The 21,870-nt window shown below is 45.3% G+C and overlaps 1 protein-coding gene and 1 long non-coding RNA gene across 3 annotated transcripts; one reads left to right on the top strand and one right to left on the bottom strand.

Annotated features, from left to right (window-relative positions):
• The first annotated feature begins 1,017 nt into the window (after positions 1-1,017).
• On the top strand, positions 1,018-21,800 carry SH2D4A (SH2 domain containing 4A). The gene is given in 10 exon segments (XM_033059726.2): positions 1,018-1,355; positions 2,775-2,934; positions 3,452-3,614; positions 6,482-6,547; positions 6,954-7,089; positions 14,957-15,173; positions 15,584-15,696; positions 15,699-15,713; positions 16,110-16,330; positions 17,852-21,800. Coding segments are annotated over 10 exon segments (1,359 nt in total). The 5' UTR covers positions 1,018-1,180; the 3' UTR covers positions 17,945-21,800.
• LOC116996306 lies at positions 1,461-15,028 on the bottom strand. Of its 2 annotated transcripts, none has more exons than XR_004417930.1 (3): positions 14,614-15,028; positions 3,313-3,537; positions 1,461-2,871 (listed from the first exon to the last, which is right to left on the bottom strand). It is a non-coding gene; the product is annotated as an uncharacterized LOC116996306 (long non-coding RNA). The 2 variants fall into 2 exon arrangements; XR_004417929.1 differs by lacking the exon at positions 14,614-15,028 and adding an exon at positions 4,527-4,568.
• Positions 21,801-21,870: the final 70 nt, after the last annotated feature.

Here is a 21,870-nt window from a genome sequence, read left to right as displayed (position 1 = left end):
TCACTGCACCCTCCAGTGGCAACCTTTCCCAACAGTTTGTCCAAGAAGTCACTGCCATGTCTGGCCAGTCAGCCACCCTGCTCTGGTGTTGCACTTAATATGTGGCTGTCAGCCCCCCTGCTCACTGTGTCACCAAAAGCTCTGCCAACCAATCTCCTCACCTCCATGAGTGTATCCAGTTAAGATAAAGAAAATAGTTGTTTCCAAGGTCTTTAGTCCACATTTCTACTTTCTGATTCGTCATCTTCCCAAGTGACAGGAGAGCTTCCAATTTTTCAGTGAAATCTCTGTTGTAAATGTAAATTCCATGAGCAAAAAGCAAGGCTGTGAGGGTGCTAGTACCTCACCAGCATGCACTGGACATGAGCCAGTATCCTGGGCAAGAACAGGGCTGCCCCTTCTCCCCACTGGCTTCATGCTGTCAGACAGGGATGTCCCATGACAGGCTCACCACATGGGCAGGTGCATCAGCAAGATGTGTCAGAGTGGGAGCTGTCTCAGACTGGCTATCCAAATCGCCCTTCTTCAAATCAGCTGCACTCCTTGTGCTCCCTTGACTTGCTAGGGGGCTGACTTTAATGGACGGGAGCACCCCAAAATTCCCACACTCACTTCAAAAGCAAAGTTGAAAGTCCTCCCTGTCTTTCTTTGGTTCTTTGGTAAAATGAAGCAGATTGGGCTTTTGATCATCAAAGCTTTCCTGTTTGGAAGGAGGAGTCATGAGTTCATTGATTCCCTGCCCGACAAGAATGTCTGCTTCGGTACAGCCAAGCCGCACTTCTGATGACTAACAGGCAGTGCTCTCTCTCTTTGATACACTATCAGCTGGGTTTATCAGAGTATCAACACAACCTCCCCACTCCAGGCCTCATCCCTTCTGGCCAGCTCTCTCTCGCAGAGCAGATAGGGGCTGCATGAAAGCTGAGCTCACCTCTTATTCCAAGGAATCTTAACAGCAGGTTTTAAAGCTACTTATTTACTTTTTTTGCTCTGTGCAGGAAGTCTGAGCTGAAAAAAAAAAAAAAAAAAAAAAAAAAAGGAAAGAGACAGAAATATAATTTCTTTGGCACGCCTGCATTCCTACTTCAGTCAGATGGGCAGGCACTCTTGTTGGAGTAAGGAAGAGTATCTGATCCCTGAAGATCATTGCCACGAATGTATGTAAGTGAAACCTGCATCCATGCTGAAACAGATATTATCAGACATGTACATCGATCCACAGCTGCTGGCAGAACTCAACGAGGAGCAGAAGCAGATCCTCTTCTTCAAGATGAGGCAGGAACAGATCAGACGATGTGAGAAAAGAGAAGCTGCTGCAGAAGAGATTTCAGCAAAGAAGCCACTGCCAAGAAAAGGTAAGTCTCTGCCTTCTGGCTACTTCACCCTCTGGCACATATCTGCCTAATCAACCACTTCCTAGAAATAGGAAGTGTTACAGGTAATAAACGAATCGAGCCAAATTAAAAATATTAAAACAACAATTTTTATTTTTATGACTGAAAATATGGCCCTGGGAAGCCACAACCAAAAAGACAACACCGAGCCCGGGTTCGGTGCTGGATGAACACACACGTTGATCAGACCTCTATCGCATCATATCCCCCTGTGTTCACAAATGCCGTCCTGGGCAGTCTGTTTTTATACAGTTTTTCTGGCCTGGGGCAAACGTCCCTTTGTTTCTGCCGTGGATTCCCATATTCATATAGTTTCCTTTCTCCACCATGGACTGGACAAAAACACTTTCGGGCGCAGCGATGAATTTTGATGTGTGCAGATTTTGGTTTACAGGAACCGGGTATTGAAATGTAGGTTTTCTTGAGGACCCTGGTTATCTTGATTGGTGGCGATTATCAAGTTCTCATGCCCGGGGAGTTTCCTGGACTGTCCCATTACTAGTTACCTTTGTTGGGGCTGGTTTTATTAACTTGCTAATTGCAGCTTTGTTAGCATCTGCAGTGCTGGAATTCGGTGAAGCAATCTTTCTCCTTTCTGTGGCTCGGTGTACCTAAAGTTACTTTATTAAATTCTTTATTTATACAAACATGATTTATCTTTCACAAAACACGAATTACTTTATAACATATATCACAGGAAGTAATATATCCTTATATAGGCTTATTTCTAAACATAACTAAATCCACCTTCAATGAAATAGTTTTGGCCAGGTACACAATGTTTTTTACTCCCTGGCCCAAACATTCTGTCCTTGACCAAATTGCTTAACTCCCCTAGCTGGGAAAACAGGGTTTATTTGCCCCCAGGAGATGCACCTCATTAAGTTTTCCACTAAATGGTGCCTCTGAATCTGTCTTTAATGTAACCATGGATTTGAATATCTGTCCTGAGGCACCAGATCTGATGAGCAGTTCACACTGAGATTTTAGATTTGAAGTTCCCTTGCCAGGATTACACAGCATGCCCTGCTAGGAAGATTGCTCTCTTCTCCCAGGTCTCCTCCATGTGCTCTATTTGTGAGCTCACCCTCACACAGTTTGGGGGGGACAGTGTTCAGGAATTAAAGCAAGAAAAGAAACAGTGGTGATTCTTCTCCTTTGCTCCCAGACTCAGAAATTCCTCCTTCACTGGTCTGGCTCAAGGAATATGAAAAAATTGGCAAGTGTGGGCTGCATCCCAGTTGAGCTTTCTTCATGTACAGTTGCTTTTGGGGGGGCTCTGTCACCAACAGCAGTTGGTACGGCACAGCAGCTGCAATACAGGTCTTGCAAAGAGCTACCCAGCAAACAGCATTTGTGAAAGAGCTGCTTCTTTTCCAGCCTACAGGAAGTCAGTGACATAGAAACTAGGCGCTGACAATGAAGTGTGGGTCTGGGTGATGGGCGAGCATCCTTCAGATAAATCCTATGCAGCCATCTGTGAAGAGATCCAGGCACAAAGAGCAAAGCGCTTAGTAAGAGAGCAAGGCTAGGAGGTCAGGTAAGCATCCTTCAGCTGAAGGACTTAGTGGGCATATATGGAGGAGAAGGCTTTTGTCTAGGGACACATAAGCTGAAGTCTTCTCTGTAGGGGCTGTGGTTAGCACTGTCACGCTAGCCTTGCTGGCAAAAGGCACAGGCAAAGGCTGGCTTTCTGAGAGGATGCACAATGCTGGTAGAGACCACCTGCAGTCTGAGACTTGCCCTGGCTCACTGAGCCTCCTGTGACGTGGCTACTGCATGGGACCCTCTGCAGACCACAGGAAATGCTGATGCTGTTACTGCAGCAGGTGACAGGCTTGGATTGCTCTGATTCACTGGCAGGAGCTTGGGTACAGCTGGACAACAGTTACCATGAGTCATTATTTGAATTACTTACCTACCTGATGTGGAGATATAACTGCCTATGCACATGTGGCTTCATTGCAGCTCTGCTCTGCTCATGTGCAGCCTCCTCACGAGATGCTCAGACATCAGAAAGTGGCTACCTCCTAAGTCCTCTCTCTCTTGTATTTCAGAGAGACTTACTCTTCTGCGACATGGTCTCTGTACCCACAGCCAAGACTTCTGTCTGAGACAGATCTTCATGGGAATAAAAAAAACACTGCGGAGAAAAGGGAGGAACATGGGAGAAAAATGATTGATATTGATGCAACAGGAAAAAGGCAGGAGCTCACAAAGGTAGTTTTCCATTTTCCCATAACTATACATGTTTTTTGAGGTCTAGGAAGTGCAGAAAATCCTGGTTGCTGTAAATAAAAATCTGAAGGAAAAAGCCATCTATCTGTTAAAGTTTTTCTTCTACAGAAGAGAAGAAGCCATGTTGTTACATCCTTCCTTAAGACTCAGGAGGTCCATGTGCTGAGATAGATCTGCTCTGCACCAAGGGATAAATTACAGTAATTTCACGAATACAAGCCACACTGACTATAAGCCACATCGCCGGGTGTTGGCACACATTTCGTTCTTTGTCCATACACAAGCCGCACCCAATTATAAGCCGCTCTGTCATTGGCAGCGAGGACCCGTGTGCAACAAAGTTGCCAAATAGTAACAGAATCGAGGCATGGCGGGGTTTACTGGGCCGCTGAGTGCTGCCGACGGGGGCCGGGTGGCCCAGCTGGGAGCCTACAGCTCGGCAGGGCCACTCGGGGCCGGCCGCTGCCGGCGGGCTCGCTCGCCCCGGCCTGCCGCCTGCACTGCCGCCGCCGCGTTTGCTTGACCTGGCCTGGCTCTGCTGTGCTCCCCCACGCTGCTAGCCCCGGGTTCTGCCGGGCTTCCCCACGCTGCCGGGCGGCCCTGTGCTGCTTGCTCCAGTTCTGCCGGGCTTCCCCGCTCTGCCGTGCTCCCCCGTGCTCCCCCACTCCGCCGGGCTCCTCCGCTCCGCTGGCCCCAGTTCTGCTCGGCTCCCCCGCGCCGCGGGCTTCCCGGCGCTGCTGGCCTGGGCTCTGCCGGGCCCCCCCTCCCAGCCCCGCGCTGCTGGCCCCCTCCCCCCCATCCCGTGCTGCTGGCCTCCCCACACCCCGTGCTGCTGGCCCAGGCTCTGCCAGCCCCCACCACGCCGCTGGCTCCGCCTCTGCCAGGCTTTCCCACCTCTGCTGGGGCCGCCGGGCTCCAGCTTGGCTTGGGGCTGCCGCGGGCTCTCACTTCCGGGTTGGAAACTTTTAGAACATTGTTCATATATTGGCCGCTCCGGTTTACAGGCTGCACTTCCGGGTACGGACCAAAACTTTAGTTAAAATGGTGCAGCTGAATTCCTTTGCTTTCATTCTCTATGGGTAAAACAAGGAGTGAAGTACTTTCCCTTCTGCACTGTGGCTGGTTTGGATGGCTTTTGGGACAAGACTAGCGAGGCTATCCTAGGATCTTTAAATGGAAGGTCACAGCCCTCAGACAAATAATTTTTTTATAAAAGACCAGATGAAGATAATTTTACCAGCATCATCTGACATGCATCTTTTAGGTGGTTCTTGGGGCTTTTTGTCTTCTAATACAGAAAACAGCTTAAAACCTTGATAGCACAGGACAGCTCCAAATGCAGTAATACAGTGTCTGCTTTCCTGTGGTGTTTCATTACAGAAATATTTTTTCCAGCAATAAATACGTTTGTGCTTTTTAACCGGCTACAAAAAGCTATTTGCAGAGAAAGGAAAAAAAAGAGTTAAATTAACTACATATGCAACCACAGTTGAACAAAAGGAACAAGACACCTTGCCAATTTAATGGGAGAGGTCCAATCTCATTCTGCAGTTTTCATTCAGCCTTGAATGAACTTGTATGATTGTATATTCTTTTATCATACAGTCACTCCATACTTCGGTATAAAAATATGATAGCAGAAGGTTGGGTTTTGGCAAAACACTCTCCTACTGCTACCAAAATAGTGAATGGAATTCAGAGTGACTGTCTCCTTTATCAAAAGCCTCTGAGTCACATGGGGTTTTTCTCTGCACTGTTTGCTGAAGTTAAGCAACTATGTGGGAAATTCTTGTTTTTCAAAGGAACTTATTAGTCAAAGCTGACAAAAAACCTCAACAAACCAAACAAAAAAGACCCCAAAAACCAAACAAGCCACCACCAAAAATCTATCCCCCTTTCAAAGTGTTACATATGGAAATAGATGGGGGTTGTATATTTTCCTTTCTTTTCTGTCATTATATTACTAGTAAATTTTCCCATGTTTCTGAGGTTTTTGCTGTTAGAAGGAGGGCTCCAGACTGAAGTACCTTTTTGCATTTTCTAGGCCTGGAGAGAGGCTTTTTCCCACCTCCTGTACTAAAATATTTTCTCTGAGATCCAGTTGCTATTTAACCTGAGAGATCCAGGTATCATGTCGCAGGGAATAGGGCTGATCTATGAAAAAATGCTGCTTCACACGCATTGAAGTTCCTAGTTTCCTGTTGAGGGGAGGGAAATTGTAAAGCCGTGTTCATATTAAATATTAGCCAAGTAGGTGGTGGAGAAAAAAGGAATTGTGACCTTGGTAAGCAGAATAGTACAGTTAACTCATCACTCGTTGTGCCATGGGAGGCAGTCGGGGTCTGATGGGGAGGTGGGTGGATGTTAACTGAAAGCCAAACCTAACAGTTCATCTGCAGAGGCAGCTCTCAGCTAGGGACTTCAAGCAGGGCAGCTGGGCAAGTTTTCAGGGAAGAGAGAACACAAAATATCCAGCCAGTTGGATCAGTTTGTCAAGTAGGAGTTTGCAGTAACCCAACCACAGCTGCAAACATGCACAGACAGGTAAAGCTGTAGACATCAGGTTCTGCAAGGGTTTGCTTTAGAGGAATGGCAGAAAGGGACTGCTCTCTGGGAGCACTTGTGAACATTGCTTAGCATGCTTATGGCAATCCTGACACCCCTGAGTTCTCCTCCTGTGGCATGTTTGGCCAAATATGATGGGAAAACCCCTCCAATGTTTGTCAGAGCAGGCTGGCAAAATTTATTAGCAAATGTCACATAACTGCTTTAAACACCTATTGCACCAAAAAAAAGAGCAATTATCCTAATGTCACGTTTATTTCTCACCGCTGTCTTGCTCTGCTCAGAGGGGAACCAGAAATGTTCACCAGATGCTGGCAGATTGCCATGTGAGGAAACATAGTTTCCAACAGGTAAGTGGCAACCTGTGATGCTTCTAACACATTGAGTGGGGGTCAGTGCTTTATCCTAGAGTGCCAGTCAGCTTCAGAGCCTCAGGAGTCAAGAATGTTCTCATATTTTGGACCAGTTTTATCCAGTATTGCCATGTTCCTCATGTGTGATGTGATGATTTGGAGATGATACAAAGCTGGCCACGCTGGCAGATTGGGGAGTAGCATAGGGAGATGCTTCTGATGATTTTTGGTGGACTGTTTTCCCTACCTTCCTGATTTGTTACCATAGAGACAGAAGGTCTCTATGTTGTTGAAATTGGAAGGATTCACTGTAAAGAATGGAGTTCCTGGTATTTCAAGGCTAGCTAAAAAGCAGGGCTAAAGTTTGCCTGAGACAAAGCTGAACATACTATTTCTTTCATAGATGAAGGAAGCACAGAGGAAAAATTCAGAAGAGATCACAGCTCCCCAGGACCCAATACCACAGAGCCACACCAGCACAGGGAGCCAGAGAATGCTGCAGAAATCGGATGAGAATGAGCCTGAATGGCAGGAATTCTGTAAGATCTTAAAATTACCTTTTCCTATAAGCCTGGAGAAATCCTAGGGCTCTGTCAGGTCATCTCAACCCTTCTGCCATACTAGAACTGAATAATAGGTCAGACGATGGAGAATATTACCCAGAAATACAGTGCTGTAATATCAGAAACATTTCTGAGTCCATGGAGCATTGAGACTGGAGCTGGGCAGGGGAATGGAAAACTTTTCCAGCTGACACTATGTTGAAACAAGCAACAAATAGGAACCACGTGAGTATAGCCAATACAATTAATTTTAAACTAGAAACTGGCTTTTTATAGGACTTTGCAGTAACATTGCTCTTGGACAAGGATAGTGGGTAACAGGGACTAATCAAAAAGGGCTTCCCTGTCATTCAAGCCTGATCCCACCTAAGTAAAGCCCAAGCTGCACTGTCTCATGTAATGAATCTCAATGTTAGAAAGGAAAATGGCAAACAGTATGAGACTTGCAGTAGCATCCACCACTGCTGCCAAATACTTACTGAAGGAGAACCTGATGCACTTTTCTTCCCAGTTCCTCCCCTGCTGCTCAGTAGATGGCAATGCTGTATCAGCAGTTGTTGTAACCCAATACCCTACTGTTTTGGGGATGGTATGTCCCTTTAACCCTGTAACCCCTACAAGACCAATGGACTGACCCCTGCGATGGGATTGGCCTGAAGCCAAGGCTGACCCCTCCCCTTTCCTGACCCAGAGAAAAACCCTGAGCCTACGTGGACTCTCTCTCTTTATCCCCATCTCTCGCTCTGACCACATGGAAGCCTAAGAATAAAGCAGAATACCAACCCTGGGAGATAGAGCCTCTATATCTCTACTGTTCTACATGAAACAGCATCCAAGGCCAGCTCTGCAAGGTAATTGGGGAGCAGGCAGGCGAGGCCCTAGGGTGCAGTTTCAGTTGACGCCCCGTAACGTGGTGCTTTTTAAATTAAAACCCACGTGAGAGGCTGTGACCCTTAGAAGGGTTAGGAAGCCGACGGGAAGTCAGCTGCCCCTGCTGGGCGAAACTTGCTTTCTAGCAGGTCTAGCTTAAGGGGACGAAACCTGCTAAACCTATCCAGCCATAGGGTGAGTCGGTTTTCAGGAACAGATTACAAAGTACAGTTCTTCAGCTCCTCGGTACTTCGCACGAGAGTGGTAAGTATAAATTTTCCTCCGTGGGGAGGGGGTTTTTGAGGTGCTTTCTTCTGTAAAATCGAGGTGCGGGGGGGCTGGGCTGCACAGCGTCCTCCCTGGGGGTTTTGGAGCTGTATGCAGCCGGAGACACTGGTGGGGGTAGCAAGGCCGCCTTGAAACAGTTTCTGCCGTGTGTACAGTATCACGCCAGACAGCTGATTTCAAAGAGAGGCGCCGTTTTTGCTGCAGCCTGTGATTCTCTGTGGGGGGAAGTGCCAGTTAGCCGGCAACTAGCAGTCTTCTCTACTGTGTTTTAACTGTGCATTGTAGTGAGATATTAGAGTAAATTGCTGTGAAAAATATGGGTACACAGCAATCTACTTTGCAACAGAGCGTGGCTTCACAAATATAGAGAACTTTTAAAGATTGCAAATGTGATATTACTAACAGAAAACTAGAACGCTTTGCTAGGTGGCTGTCTGTAGAGAAGATCTGATCTTAATTTGGCAGATATGAATTCGGTTTTCTTTTGGAATGAAATTGGAGATTTATTAACTTTAAAAGTCGAAAATGGAGATAAAAAAGCCTTAATGTTCATCCCAATATTTTTGCAAATTAGAAAACTGTTACTTCCAAACAGAAGATAACAGGCAGCCACAGCAAACTGCTTCAGAGTCAACCAGTTCTTGTATCTGTCCCTCTGCATGTGTTGTTTCCCTCTTCACCTAAGAAATCTGACTCCTCTGTCTCCTCTAACTCATGCTGATCAGCCACGTGTCTTTACTACTGAGGCTGAAAGCAGACCCCAAAATGGCTCCAGCCACATGGCATTTAAACTCTTCTTCTTCCCATAATACTCCTTTCTCCCTTGATAACACCCTCAGACCTCTCTCCAAAACTCATCCTCGCCTCTGGTTATTCAGGACTGTTCTCACTCTATTCAGAGCTTTGCCATCCCCTCCCCCAAGCTATCAGGCTAGCACAGAGGGGGGTGGGGGTGGGTGTGGGAAAAACTGGTTCTACAGGTTTTACACAACTCCTTCTGAGATAAAGGCCCTCGGCACCGCCCCATCGCTCAGGACACTGTCTCCGTGGAGGCACATTATCAAACAGATAACACAGCCCAGAATACAGCCCATTCCCTAAAACCCTCGATCTGAAACTCAGATACCGTCTGTGGCTCCTGTCATTTATATGGGTAAGAGAAATGGCAGGAGAACATATCAGCCACTACCATACCAAGATAAAAAGGAAAATTTGTAAGATTCAAAGAGAATTTGGCAGACACAGTGAAATGTTTTAAAGGATTTTTAAGAGCAACATTTAGTTCTAATGAGATGGTACCTAATGATATTAAGGATTTATTCAGATGTTTACTTTCAGCTTCGGAATTTGATTTATGGGAAAGTATTTAGAAAAGATCTTTAAGAGTGCTTTTGCAGGAACTACAACAAAGCCCAGAAAGTGCAAAGGATGAGGATGATAATGATATTACACAGGAACACCTAACAGGAGAAGGAGAGTACCAAAGCCCTGATAAACAGGCACGCTTATTAACTAAATTTGTTTTGGATAAGATCTCTCTAGCAGCAGAAAAAGCTTTCCATCAATTACCTACTACTGAAGTTACAGGTAGTTATGTTAATATTAAACAGTTTCCTTCAGAAAGTTTCTTGCAGTTTCTGGATCGCCTCCGTGCACAGGTGGAGAGACAAGTCTCGGACCCAAAGGTGCAGGCAGAGCTATGAAGGAGATGGCTCAGAAAAACGCTAATGAATCATGTCGCAGGGTCATACTTAGTCTTCCCCTCGACCCACCACCTAGCTTAGCACAGATGATAGAAGCCTGCACCAGAAAAGCAGAACTGTTCAGTGCACCAGAGAGGAATCCAGGACCAGCACACTCACGATCTGCAGCAGCGATGACACCAGGACCAAGGAAGCAACCGGTACCACCACAGCAGCTGCAGCACATCACCTGCTTCCAGTGCAAGAAAACAGGACACTATGCAAGGGATTGCCCACACAGCCAGAAACAGAAGAAAACCAACAAACAAAAAAACTAGGTGTACAGCGCGTGCCCGCCATAAATACCATAACGCGCAAAGATATAAATACTGCGGGTTCCACACGGGAAAAAACCTCTCTCTTTAAAACTAAGGGGGAGGACGGGACAAATGGTGTGGGGATTAATGATAGCATTAATGTTAAATATTCAATTGGCAAGGGTTGGACGCCTTTTGGTCGTCTCAATCTTAAGACCACTAAAGGTGTTTGTTTTATGTCAACAGAGTGGACAACAATTACAGTGGATCTGTCTAGCACTTCACTGGACCTGACGCTGTTGCATTTGGAACTGCGCTGTGAGTATTTAGTTATGGAGGACACAGCACACACACCCTTGGAGATGGAATTACTTCCATTATCCAAGAAGGAAAATGTCTCAGGTTTCGTTCTCTTAGCACGCTGCTCACAACCACCTTATTACCTGAATGAGGGGCAAATCCTCGCCCAGGCCATTCCTGTTCCAAAGGAAATCACAGCAGAAGGAAAATCACCTGAAGTCTATTGGGCAGAGGTGGTGGGTGAGGAAAAACCCTCTGTGGCATGCAATCTGACCCATGGTTCAGACCATCTCCATGTGGAGGGGGTACTGGACACAGGGGCAGATGTGACGATCATACCCGAAAGGATGTGGCCGTCACAATGGGAATTGCAACCCGTGGCAGGCAAAATCCAAGGTATAGGGGGAATCAAATTGGCAAAAATATCGAAAAGCATCGTGCAAATTGAGGGGCCGGATGGAAAAATAGCTAGTGTCCGTCCATTTGTTACAGACTATAAGTACCCCCTGTGGGGAAGAGATACCATGTCTCAGTGGGGAATGAAAATGGTAATTCCCAAAAGTCCTCAGGATTTTTAAAGGCGGCCACTGAGGAGCGCCCTGCCCACAAATTGACATGGTTAGATGATTCTCCAATCTGGACAGCTCAGTGGTCGATGAGTAAAGAAAAACTTAAGGCGCTGGAGGAGCTTGTAGCAGAACAATTGGCAAAAGGACACATAGAAGAAACTACAAGTCCTTGGAATTCCCCGGTATTTGTAATTAAGAAACCAGGGAAAGACAAATGGAGATTGTTACATGATCTCCGGGAAATAAACAAAATTATAGCAGACATGGGATCACTTCAACCAGGGATGCCCTCTCCAACGATGCTCCCTCAAAATTGGAAATTGGCAGTTTTAGATATTAAGGACTGTTTCTTTCAAATCCCTTTACACCCAGCAGATGCTCCACGGTTTGCCTTCTCTGTTCCTACCATCAACAGAGAAGCCCCAATGAAGCGCTACCACTGGAAAGTGCTCCCTCAAGGGATGAAGTGTAGTCCTTTCATATGCCAGTGGTATGTGGCCTCATTGCTGTCTCCAGTGCGTGCTCAGAGAAAGGAAGCTATCATCCTACATTATGTAGATGACTTGCTTGTGTGTGCCCCCGATGACTCTATACTCCAACACACGCTTGACCTAGTGGTTAAGGTTTTAACCTCTGCTGGATTTCAATTGCAGGAGGATAAAGTCCAAAGGATGCCACCTTGGAAGTACCTGGGCCTGGAAATCACTGCAAGGACCATTGTTCCTCAGAAATTGGACATTAATTGCAACCCAAAAACCTTAGCAGATCTCCATTCCTTGTGTGGGTCTTTAAATTGGGTTAGGCCCTGGCTTGGCCTCACTAATGAGGACCTAGAGCCCCTTTTCAATTTATTGAAGGGGGAGAGAGAGCTGATTTCTCCCAGGGAACTGACCCCAGAGGCAAAAGTTGCAATCGAAAAGGTACAGAAAGCTCTGGCAGAGAGGCAGGCTCATCGCTACAAGCCTGAACTGCCTTTCAAATTCATAATTCTGGGAAAACTACCACACTTACACGGTTTGATATTCCAATGGATCGAGGGGCAGAGAGATTCGCTCTTAATCATAGAGTGGGTCTTCCTCTCCCACCAAAGATCCAAAACCATCACAAAGCCACAAGAACTCATAGCTCAGCTGATTCGTAAGGCAAGGATGAGACTGTATGAGCTGGCAGGTTGTGACTTCACATGTATCCACCTTCCAGTCAAACTCTCTGAGGAGGGAAGGAACTCTCCTGAGAGGCTGACAAAGGAGATGTTCGAGCACTTGCTCCAGAGCAATGCCAGTCTCCAGTTGTCTCTGGACAGCTACAGTGGACAAATATCAGTCCATGCCCCGTCTCACAAGCTGTTCAATGAGGAATTCCACCTCATTCCTCGTGAGAAGAGGAGTCGGAGACCACTCAAAGCTCTCACAGTGTTCACAGACGCTTCTGGGGCTTCCCACAAGTCGGTGATGACTTGGAGAAATCCTCAGACTCAGCATTGGGAAGCTGATGTTGAGTTTGTGGAGGGTTCGCCTCAGGTAGCTGAACTGGCTGCAGTGGTAAGAGCTTTTGAGAAGTTCTCAGAGCCAATCAACTTGGTAAAAGACTCAGCTTATGTAGCGGGAGTAGTGTCCAGGGCGGAGCAGGCAGTGCTCAAAGAGATTGACAATGAGCAGCTTTTCAGGTTGCTGTCAAAACTAATCTATCTGATTTCTCATAGAGAACATCCGTTCTATGTGATGCATGTGAGGTCACACACCGATTTGCCAGGTGAGATCGCAGAAGGGAATCGTCAGGCAGACTCCCTTGCCACCCCAGCAGAACAAGCACGCCTCCCAGACATCTTCCAACAGGCAAAGCTGAGCCACCAGCAATACCATCAGAATGTGCCAGGTCTGATCCGTCAGTTCAAGCTAACACGGAGTCAGGCCTCGAGCCATTGTGGGCCACCTGTCCCAGCTGCCAGTTCCAGGCCACGCCATCGCTAGGTGCAGGGGTTGACCCCCGAGACCTTGGCAGCTGTGAGGTGTGGCAGACAGACATCACACACATTCCCAGTTTTGGTCGCCTCAAATATGTTAATGTAAGCATTGACACATGTTCAGGTGCGGTTTATGCCTCTGCCCACGCAGGAGAAAGAGCTGTGCATGCCAAACAACACCTAGTGCAAGCTTTTTCAGTATTGGGGATCCCTAAGGAAATCAAAACAGATAATGGCCCAGCGTATGTGTCCAAGGAGTTCCTGGAATTTGTCCAGCAGTGGGGAGTGGAACATAAGACAGGCATCCCCCACTCCCCCACAGGGCCAAGCTAGTGATTGAGCGTGCACATCAGACGCTCAAGCATGTTCTGGCTAGACAGAGCAATTCAACTGTGTGGATGTCTCCACAAGCAGAAGCTGTGCAAAGCCCTGTTCACTATCAATTTCTTGAACTGTTCATTTGAAAACATGAATCCTCCTGTGGTTCGTCATTTTAACAGTGGCAAACAGTTCAAGCTGTCTGAGCATCCACCAGTTTTGATTAGGGATCCAGAAACCTGGGAAACCAAAGGTCCCTATGAGCTTGTTACCTGGGGACATGGTTATGCGTGCGTATCCACTCCCTCAGGCCCTCGGTGGATTCCCCAGAAATGGGTGAAGCCTTATGTCCCCAAACAACCAGCTCCAGCTGAAGAGGAAGAGAAGCAAGTCGCAGTTGCTTCGAAAAGAAGACACCGCCGGAGAGGAGAGAGAACTGACACAGAAGACGACCTCCTGGCAGACTCAGAGACTTTTTAACATGTTTTAAAAATGTTTGTTTTCCTTTTAACAACCTAATACCTTTCTCTCTTCTTTTAAACAAAAAAAGGGTGAGATGTTGTAACCCAATACCCTACTGTTTTGGGGATGGTATGTCCCTTTAACCCTGTAACCCCTACAAGACCAATGGACTGACCCCTGCGATGGGATTGGCCTGAAGCCAAGGCTGACCCCTCCCCTTTCCTGACCCAGAGAAAAACCCTGAGCCCACGTGGACTCTCTCTTTTTATCCCCATCTCTCGCTCTGACCACATGGAAGCCTAAGAATAAAGCAGAATACCAACCCTGGGAGATAGAGCCTCTATATCTCTACTGTTCTACATGAAACAGCATCCAAGGCCAGCTCTGCAGGTATTTGGGGAGCAGGGCCAGGCCCTAGGGTGCAGTTTCAAGCAGTTGTTTCCACTTCAGTCTAGGGATTTTTTTTTCCAACTGATAAAAAAAAATACCACTGACTGGAGAGCTGGTTACTCCGTACAGACTCCACAGTGAGATGGACCTAGACAAACAAGGCAATTTTACAGGAAAAAAAAAATTAAACAAAAGCACGATCAAGTTCTCCACTTCCCATAATAGTTTCAGCAAGACTTCTTCCCACCCTCCAAAATTGGTTAGCATTTCCAAATCCTTCAAATGATTGATTTGGGGTCATTTCAGCATCTTCAACTCCATAAGCCCTGCCCTCCACCTACCAGTTTACATGAAAGGCACTACAGAAATCCATGTCTGAGCCAGGAGTCAGCATCTGAAACAAAACCAAGAAGTCTCTAAGTACAAAGGGACCTGGTACCAAGAAAAAATATGCAGATTTTTAAACTTGTCACAGAAAAAAACTGGTTTTTAATCTTTTAAAGTAATACAAACTGTGCCACTTAACACATGGGAGACATGTGGCAAATGGTCTCACAACTGAGTGAATCCTTCAGCTTGTGAAATGGGTTACTCTTCCATTTCATCAAGCAGGAAGATGGGCAAAGGGTAGCAAGCTTTAAACTTGCTGTTGATCGCTCCTGTAGGATTCCTTTTTTGTTCCAGTGTGGAAATCCAAGGCAGCAGATGAGAAGAGACGCTCCCTTGCACAGCAAGCCAGAGATGACTACAGGAGGCTTTCACTGCAGGGCATCCACAGAGGGAAACATGTAGACATTTCCAAGGGTGCTACAGTAGAAGATCGGCAACCACTTCAATATCCACCTCTTCCCCCCAAGCCTAAACTTCCACCTCCCACAACAGCAAATGGGAGAACAATTAGGTAAGGAAGCCCCTGTGCTCTGGAGAAAGGAGAAGGGGTGAGATTATTTTGCTCTAGAATGGAATGGTTGAGAAGGGAATTGTTAGCTCTCCCTCTTCTGTGCAAGAGACAACCAGCAGGGAAAAATACATAAGCATAGGCTATATTCCAGCCTAGGTGTGATGAGGCCTTTAGTTGTTCATTCCTGGAGGGTAACAGGTTTAGTTATTAGGGTGTCATAAGCCTGGACGTATAGAGCCCCTATGATGCCAGATGTCCACTGAAAACCGTACTCCATACAGCTGAACTGGTTGGTGTAAGCTGTCTGTTTAGGGCTGGTCTTAAAATTCTAAGCAAAATATAAGTCCTGCACAGGGACTCAAAACCTGTCATTTGAATCTGATGCACAAACCAGAGGTCTTTTCTAACAGGAAAGAGGGAGTCCAGAGGACAATCTCCAATTCCACAGAAGAAAGCATCATCAAGTGGTTCAAAGAGGATCAATTCCCTCTCCGCACTGGCTATCTGAAAACCACAGACACAATACACCTTGGTTCCATGGTGAGTCCTGGGAATTTCTATGCCAACCCAAGTGTTTAAGGAGTTTTTTCTGCTAACACGGCTGCTAACAGAGGTTGGGCTTGGGAGTAAAGCTCCTATATTGGAATCAACATACAACAACTGCAATACCATTCTCTCATAGCACAGCAACAGTCCTTTCAAGCTCTCCATGTTTGTCATTCATCATTGGCCGGGTGTGGTACAGTTAAAAAAGAGCAGTTGGCCATGGCTTGTTACTAGCAATGGCAGCACTCTTCTTCTTGGGCTACTGGGCAAGAAAACAGTGAAAGGGATGGAAGTGCCATGGACTGGTTTTAGAGCACATTTCTTGTGAGGAGTGTTCAGTCCTGTACAAATGCTTTTCTCCCTTCAGTTTTGTGTTTTGGTTTTGAACAGGTATCCTAACCTCTAAGAAAGCAGAAGAGCTTCTGAATAAAACAGTACCAGGGAGTTTTCTGATCCAGGTCAGTGAGAAAATCCAAGGCTACGTGCTCTCCTATCAATCTGTGGAAGGATGTAAACATTTCCTCATTGATGCCTCCAGTGATTCCTACAGTTTCCTTGGAGTGGACCAGCTGCAACATGCAATGCTGGCCGACCTTGTAAACTACCACAAGGTGAACATCTAGCAATGCATTCATTAACTGTTTAATTGTCTCAGGGCACTTCAAAATAAGAAAGAGTAGATTCAGTTGTTTTGAAGTTGGTAACTAGACCCATTTTAACTGCTGCTGGATAACCTGTGTGCTGCTCCAGAAGAGTATGTCAGCCTGACTGGTACAGCCCGGGCGACCTAATCCATCTCAGATATCTCAGATTTGACTCACTCACTCTCAAGCACAGAACACCTTGCATGTAGGGCCCAAGTTACTTACAAGCTACGTAGTAGAACTGTTGATGAGAGGTGACAGCATACTCATGCAAACTCCTTTCTTTTGTATTCTCTGTGGTTAAGTGGCACTGGAAATTTGGGTAAACACAAAATCTTGCTTACCTTCAGCTTCAGCATGGAAGAGAGCAAGGTATCTTTATAATCTCAAAGCAGGCAAGGGGTGGTATTGAGCAAAGGTAAAAAATAGAAGGGAAGGAGGAAGGTTGGTGGGCTCTTGCAACAATAACAGTGGCGTTTACCAGCATGGAGTGCAGTTACATGGGTTTCAAAGAGAGACAGATAGATTGTTCATTCATTTACTGTAAGATCTGCCCAGGGACAGAACAATAATTTTTCTCATAAGTTAATTTAAAATCCCTGTTTCTTTTAAGTAAGTGCCTAGCTTAATACAGACATGGCTAAAGAAAACTGGACATGAGAAAAACAGTGATGCTCATTTGCTCTATGGAACCCTACCTGGACTGCCTGAACTTGCTTCTTGCATTATTTTCACAGTTCAGGCTGAAAATATTAAAAGCAGGAGTTATACAGCTATCTGTACCAGAGCTAAAGGATTTAAAGCCTGGCAGTGCATAGCTACATCAAACATAGAGCCAAGTCCACAGTCTGCGAAGAATCCTGCAGACCCCCTGCACTACAGCTCATGTGGGCAGATGCGCCCACTCTGCCAAAGTGCCCCCACTGGGTTCTGCTTATCACACACCTGGTGACCATGAAAGAAGGCCGGTCCCCACCATGCCTCTGTTGCTAGGATGGAGAATGAGATTGGAAGCAGGGACTGTAGTGTCAGGGAATTCCCTGCTTAGAACAGGACTTGCCTACGCAGAGGGTGTGTGCTCTCTCCAGAATCCACCCTTGTCCCTCCCACAAACACAGCCAGAAGTGCAGTCCACAATCCCTGGTTCTGCTTTACCTGCATGCTGCACAATCCTGGCTCCAGCACTTTCTAGGCAGGTCACCACTCCATGTCAGAGAAGCTGTAGTTTCCTCAGGGATGAGCACAGCTCTTTCCTAGAACTGCCAGAGTTGTGTCACTGAGTTATGGTGCAGAGCATAGACATTTTGTTATGAAGACAGAGGGCAGAAGGTCTTTCCCTGAGCTCTCCAGGGAACCGAGCTGTATCACACAGTGGTGGGAACACATCCACACCATAGCAGAAGCAGGAATACTGCTGTCCACCTCATGGAGTTGTGACAGGCAGGGTTTGTTTGAAAGCTGGTGTTTGATCATATCCTATTTTAACAGGACGAACCCATCACTTCCTTGGGGAAGGAGCTGTTGCTTTACCCATGCGGCCAAGAGGACCAAGAGCCAGATTACATCTCTCTCTTTGAGTAAACCTCCCCATCTCACTGGAAAGCCCCAGGCTTGTACTCACAAAGAACTTGGAACTGAACTTGGAACTAGAGCTGCTGATACTTACCTGAAACCATAAGTGCCTCTATTTTGTATCATTCACAACAAAGCAGTAGGAGGATAAATACCGTTGTGAGCAACAGGATGCATCAGCCCAGCAAGCTGCAAAGCACCCCATCCCACAAGATGGAGAGAATGAGTTGATGAAGTAATCAGTTGAACAGGGAGATACTGCCCTGGATTTTCAGTGGCTTTTAGTAGGTTTCTTGGGGGACTTCTGTATTCAAGCTTCCTTTTGTTGTTGAATGCAAAGTTCCCATCTGGGAAATATATTAGTACCTACAGTTGAAGGCATATGAGATTATACCTTCCTGGAGGCACAAAACAACTTGGAGAGGTGAATCAATCTTGATATGTAATTTGCATAATGTGAAGCTAATTCTATAAAATGCTGTGTCTTTGGAAGGAAGGATGTTCAGCCAAACATCCAAGCAAACGGTGAGTGCCTTTCAGTGAAAGGTGCTCTCTGTGACAACAGATTTGCACACACAAAGAGTGCATTTTTTAAACTCCTCTAGCCTCCGAATACATATCCTCACTCTTTTAACCTGTATTTAACTCCCACACAGGCCTTTCTGCATTGAGAGGGATTATCCTTTTTGGAAAGGAAAAGAGACAGGACAGATGCATTTGTATGAATGACAACCATATGCACAGAGCATAAAAATGTAAGAAGGAACACTTATATCAGTATTAATACAGTTTACAGAAGAGCTTTTGCCGGTAAAGAATGCTGTTTTCCAAAATGGAGCTGTTTATTGCAAGTTGTGTCCCTGTTACTGAGATGCACTGGTGTAAACTTCATCATAGAACTTATTTGTTCAACATAATGTCTCTTTTCTTATCTGTTACAATGCTCTTTAGATACATAATTCAGAAGATTGGGTGACAGCCTGGGCAGAATCACATAAATTAGTCTTTGTCCAGGTTCCCTCATGTTGTTGCACATGACAAACTCTGCAGCTGAGGGTTGTGGTGTGAATCTGCAAACATAATTTTTAGAGGTACAATCTTCAAACACTGAACAATAGTTGATCTTGTTTCAGTTGTTTACCTATTTTTACCTGTTCTCTTTTATGTGTTAGATCAGGGCTATTCAACTTAAAGAAGCAGTCAAAACTTTCAGTCTTACATTAATCTGGGTTTTGCAGAATACAGATTTAAAGAAATTGTGATCATCTGGTCTTAACATTTACAATGCTGTAAAGACTATGCTGACAGGTGGTTTCCATTCCAGGAAAGAGGGGATTACTGCATTTCAGTTACAGCAGGTGTCACTTGCTAGAAATAAAGCCTTAATGTAAACTGAGATTCTGAACATAAAGACACTCTGCCATTGCAAATGACTTAATGAGCTTCTTGACAAATATATTGCATATATCAAAGAGATAATTTCAATATAATTTGCATCAATCATTAGAAAGGGTGTTAGATTATTTGTAGGGGGGGAACATCCCTCCTTCCCTCTTATGAACTCTTTCTTTTAAAATATGGTCGAAATGAAAGGTCTTTCAGAAAACATCCGTTTTCATGGGAAGAATGTGCCATAGCTGATATCTTGCTGGAGACAAATTGTGAAGGGCTTTGCAGACTTGCAGGCTGGTAAAGATTGAGGAAAAGCATGCCTTAAAAAGCATACTTTGAGACGCAGGGTGTTAACTTGCAAAATTAGATGCAGACCCATCTGGCATAGCAGGATGTAATCAATTTTAGCTCTAAGATCTTCAATAAAACTCCTCAGGGTTTGACATGCTGACAAGTGGACCAGTAGATTCACTGCCTTTGTAATAAACTACTTATTTGCAAATACTGTCTCAGTACAGTCCAGTGAAAACCACTATCCATGTTCACATCATCCCACATGTTTGAGTCATGCCTCAGTTTTTCAAGACCCACTTTTCTGCTGTGAGGCAAGAAATATGAACATTTAGATTACTGCACTGACTGCAGAGGCAACTATCTTGCTAGAACAGATCGCCTCAAGACTGGATTTTCTATTGCTCCAAAATCCAGTTACCCTGAAAATCTGTGCAGTAAGGATGTCTTGCAGCAGTTGAGAATCAAGGGTAATGACATGCCTTTGGGAGTTTCTCTGTAGAATCTTTCCTTCTTCAAGGGATGCTGTGCAAGGATTACAAGAGGAGTCACTTTGAAAATTGCTTGCTGGAAAGATCATGAATCCTGGGGGAGCATGGCAGTTTATTTTACTCAATGCCTTTAGCCACAGCATGCTGTAGTCATCAAAAAGTAGAGCAAGGAGTCCCCAGATGGCCTCCCCACCTGCACAGGGCCATCTCTAGACCCTCCTCAACCAGAATCCCATCAGTTGTCATTCTAAGAAAGATCTCAAGCTGGTTTGGGGACAAGGACAGCAGAGACCTTCATAACAAAATCTATTGTTCTGTTGGCTGCTCTCTTTGGATTTCACCTTTTTCTAACTGGGCTGGAAGACCTGTTTAGAGCTCCACTTGGCAGACAGAAACATAAGTAACAACACCTTCCCTTTCTCATGCTGTTCTTCACCTCTCCTGTCAGTGCAGTCTCCACCTCCAGAGACTCCAGACACTCCACAGCAGAGTCCTACCAGACCTCTGCTGTGATTAGATTGCCCTACAATGGCCAATGACTGTGGGCTGGATCTCTCCGTCACTGATACCATCTCAGCTCTTGCCAAGGTGGCTTTTGCAGCCAAGAAACAGAAACTGAATAAGACAGTATTATTCCTGGCAAGACAAACTGCACCCCTGTGGAAAAGGACATACATGAAAAACACAAAGGTGCTATTTTAAAACATAAATTGCAAAACTCTGACAGGATCTGGATGACATGCTTGCAAAGGTACCCCAAGTAATGAAGTGCTGGATTTACAACTGCCCAGTGCAGAGACTAATAGAGATTTGAAGGGACCTCTGGAGATCATCCAGTCTAGTCCTGCTCTACAAGTGTAGCTCAGGGAAGACTGAATAAAACCCTCATGGAAATATATAGGTTGAGGTAGGCTATGATTATGAAACTTTCATAGTGTACAACACCCAGTTTCAAATTCAGGTTTAAGTGGGAGTGTAGGAACAACTTTTTCCTTGGAGCAGCTGCATTACCAAACTTTCATATGCACTCAACAAGCCGTAACTGTCTCCTCCTAATCCATGATGTTTGTAAAGTTACTTCATCAATACAAAGCCCTTTATAAATAATTTATCCTGTGTTCTGGGAACAAAACAGTTCTTTGGAGGATCTACTTGAGTGAGTGCTTAAGTTTCTATGGTAAGTGATGTATTTTGGGGCTGATGTTTTAATGTATACAAAGTTTCTATTCTTTTTGTACTTTTGCAGTGTTTTGGACACTTGATTTGCAAAACAAGTGCAATGCAGATCCTTTGCACCAAAAGACAAGCACATATAAACCTGTCCAAGGAAAAGGTACTTAAAGCACTATGGTTTCTGTCTGCCTGCATGCAGTGCTTTCAAAAGGGGTTCATAACGCTCTTCCTACTGCACAGCTGCGCAACAGAGAGTGGTTAATTCCTTGTTCAGTGCTACCTTTCTTCCCCCCACTTTTTACAAGCCAAAAACCAAATTAGAATCTGGTTCACATTGCCTTGAAGTAATCTGAATCTAAAACAAAGAGACTGCTCAGAGAAACAGCATTTAGGTAAGCAAATGGGATTTACAAGCCCATGCAGTTTTTGTTGGCTAGTATATATTAAAATGGTAAACAGCAGTCAGCACTAAAACAAAATGCTTTATAAGAGCAGTAACACAGATTTTCAATGGTTTTAGGCAATTGCAACAAAAACTATTAAGAACACGATAAATTTTTACAATTAGGAAGTATAATTATCAAAAGA

This window comes from Catharus ustulatus, chromosome 5 (genome assembly GCF_009819885.2).
Source record: "Catharus ustulatus isolate bCatUst1 chromosome 5, bCatUst1.pri.v2, whole genome shotgun sequence".
NCBI lineage: Eukaryota > Metazoa > Chordata > Aves > Passeriformes > Turdidae > Catharus > Catharus ustulatus.
Note: the sequence above shows the minus strand (reverse complement) of the source record. Positions and strands in the feature narration are given on the sequence as shown.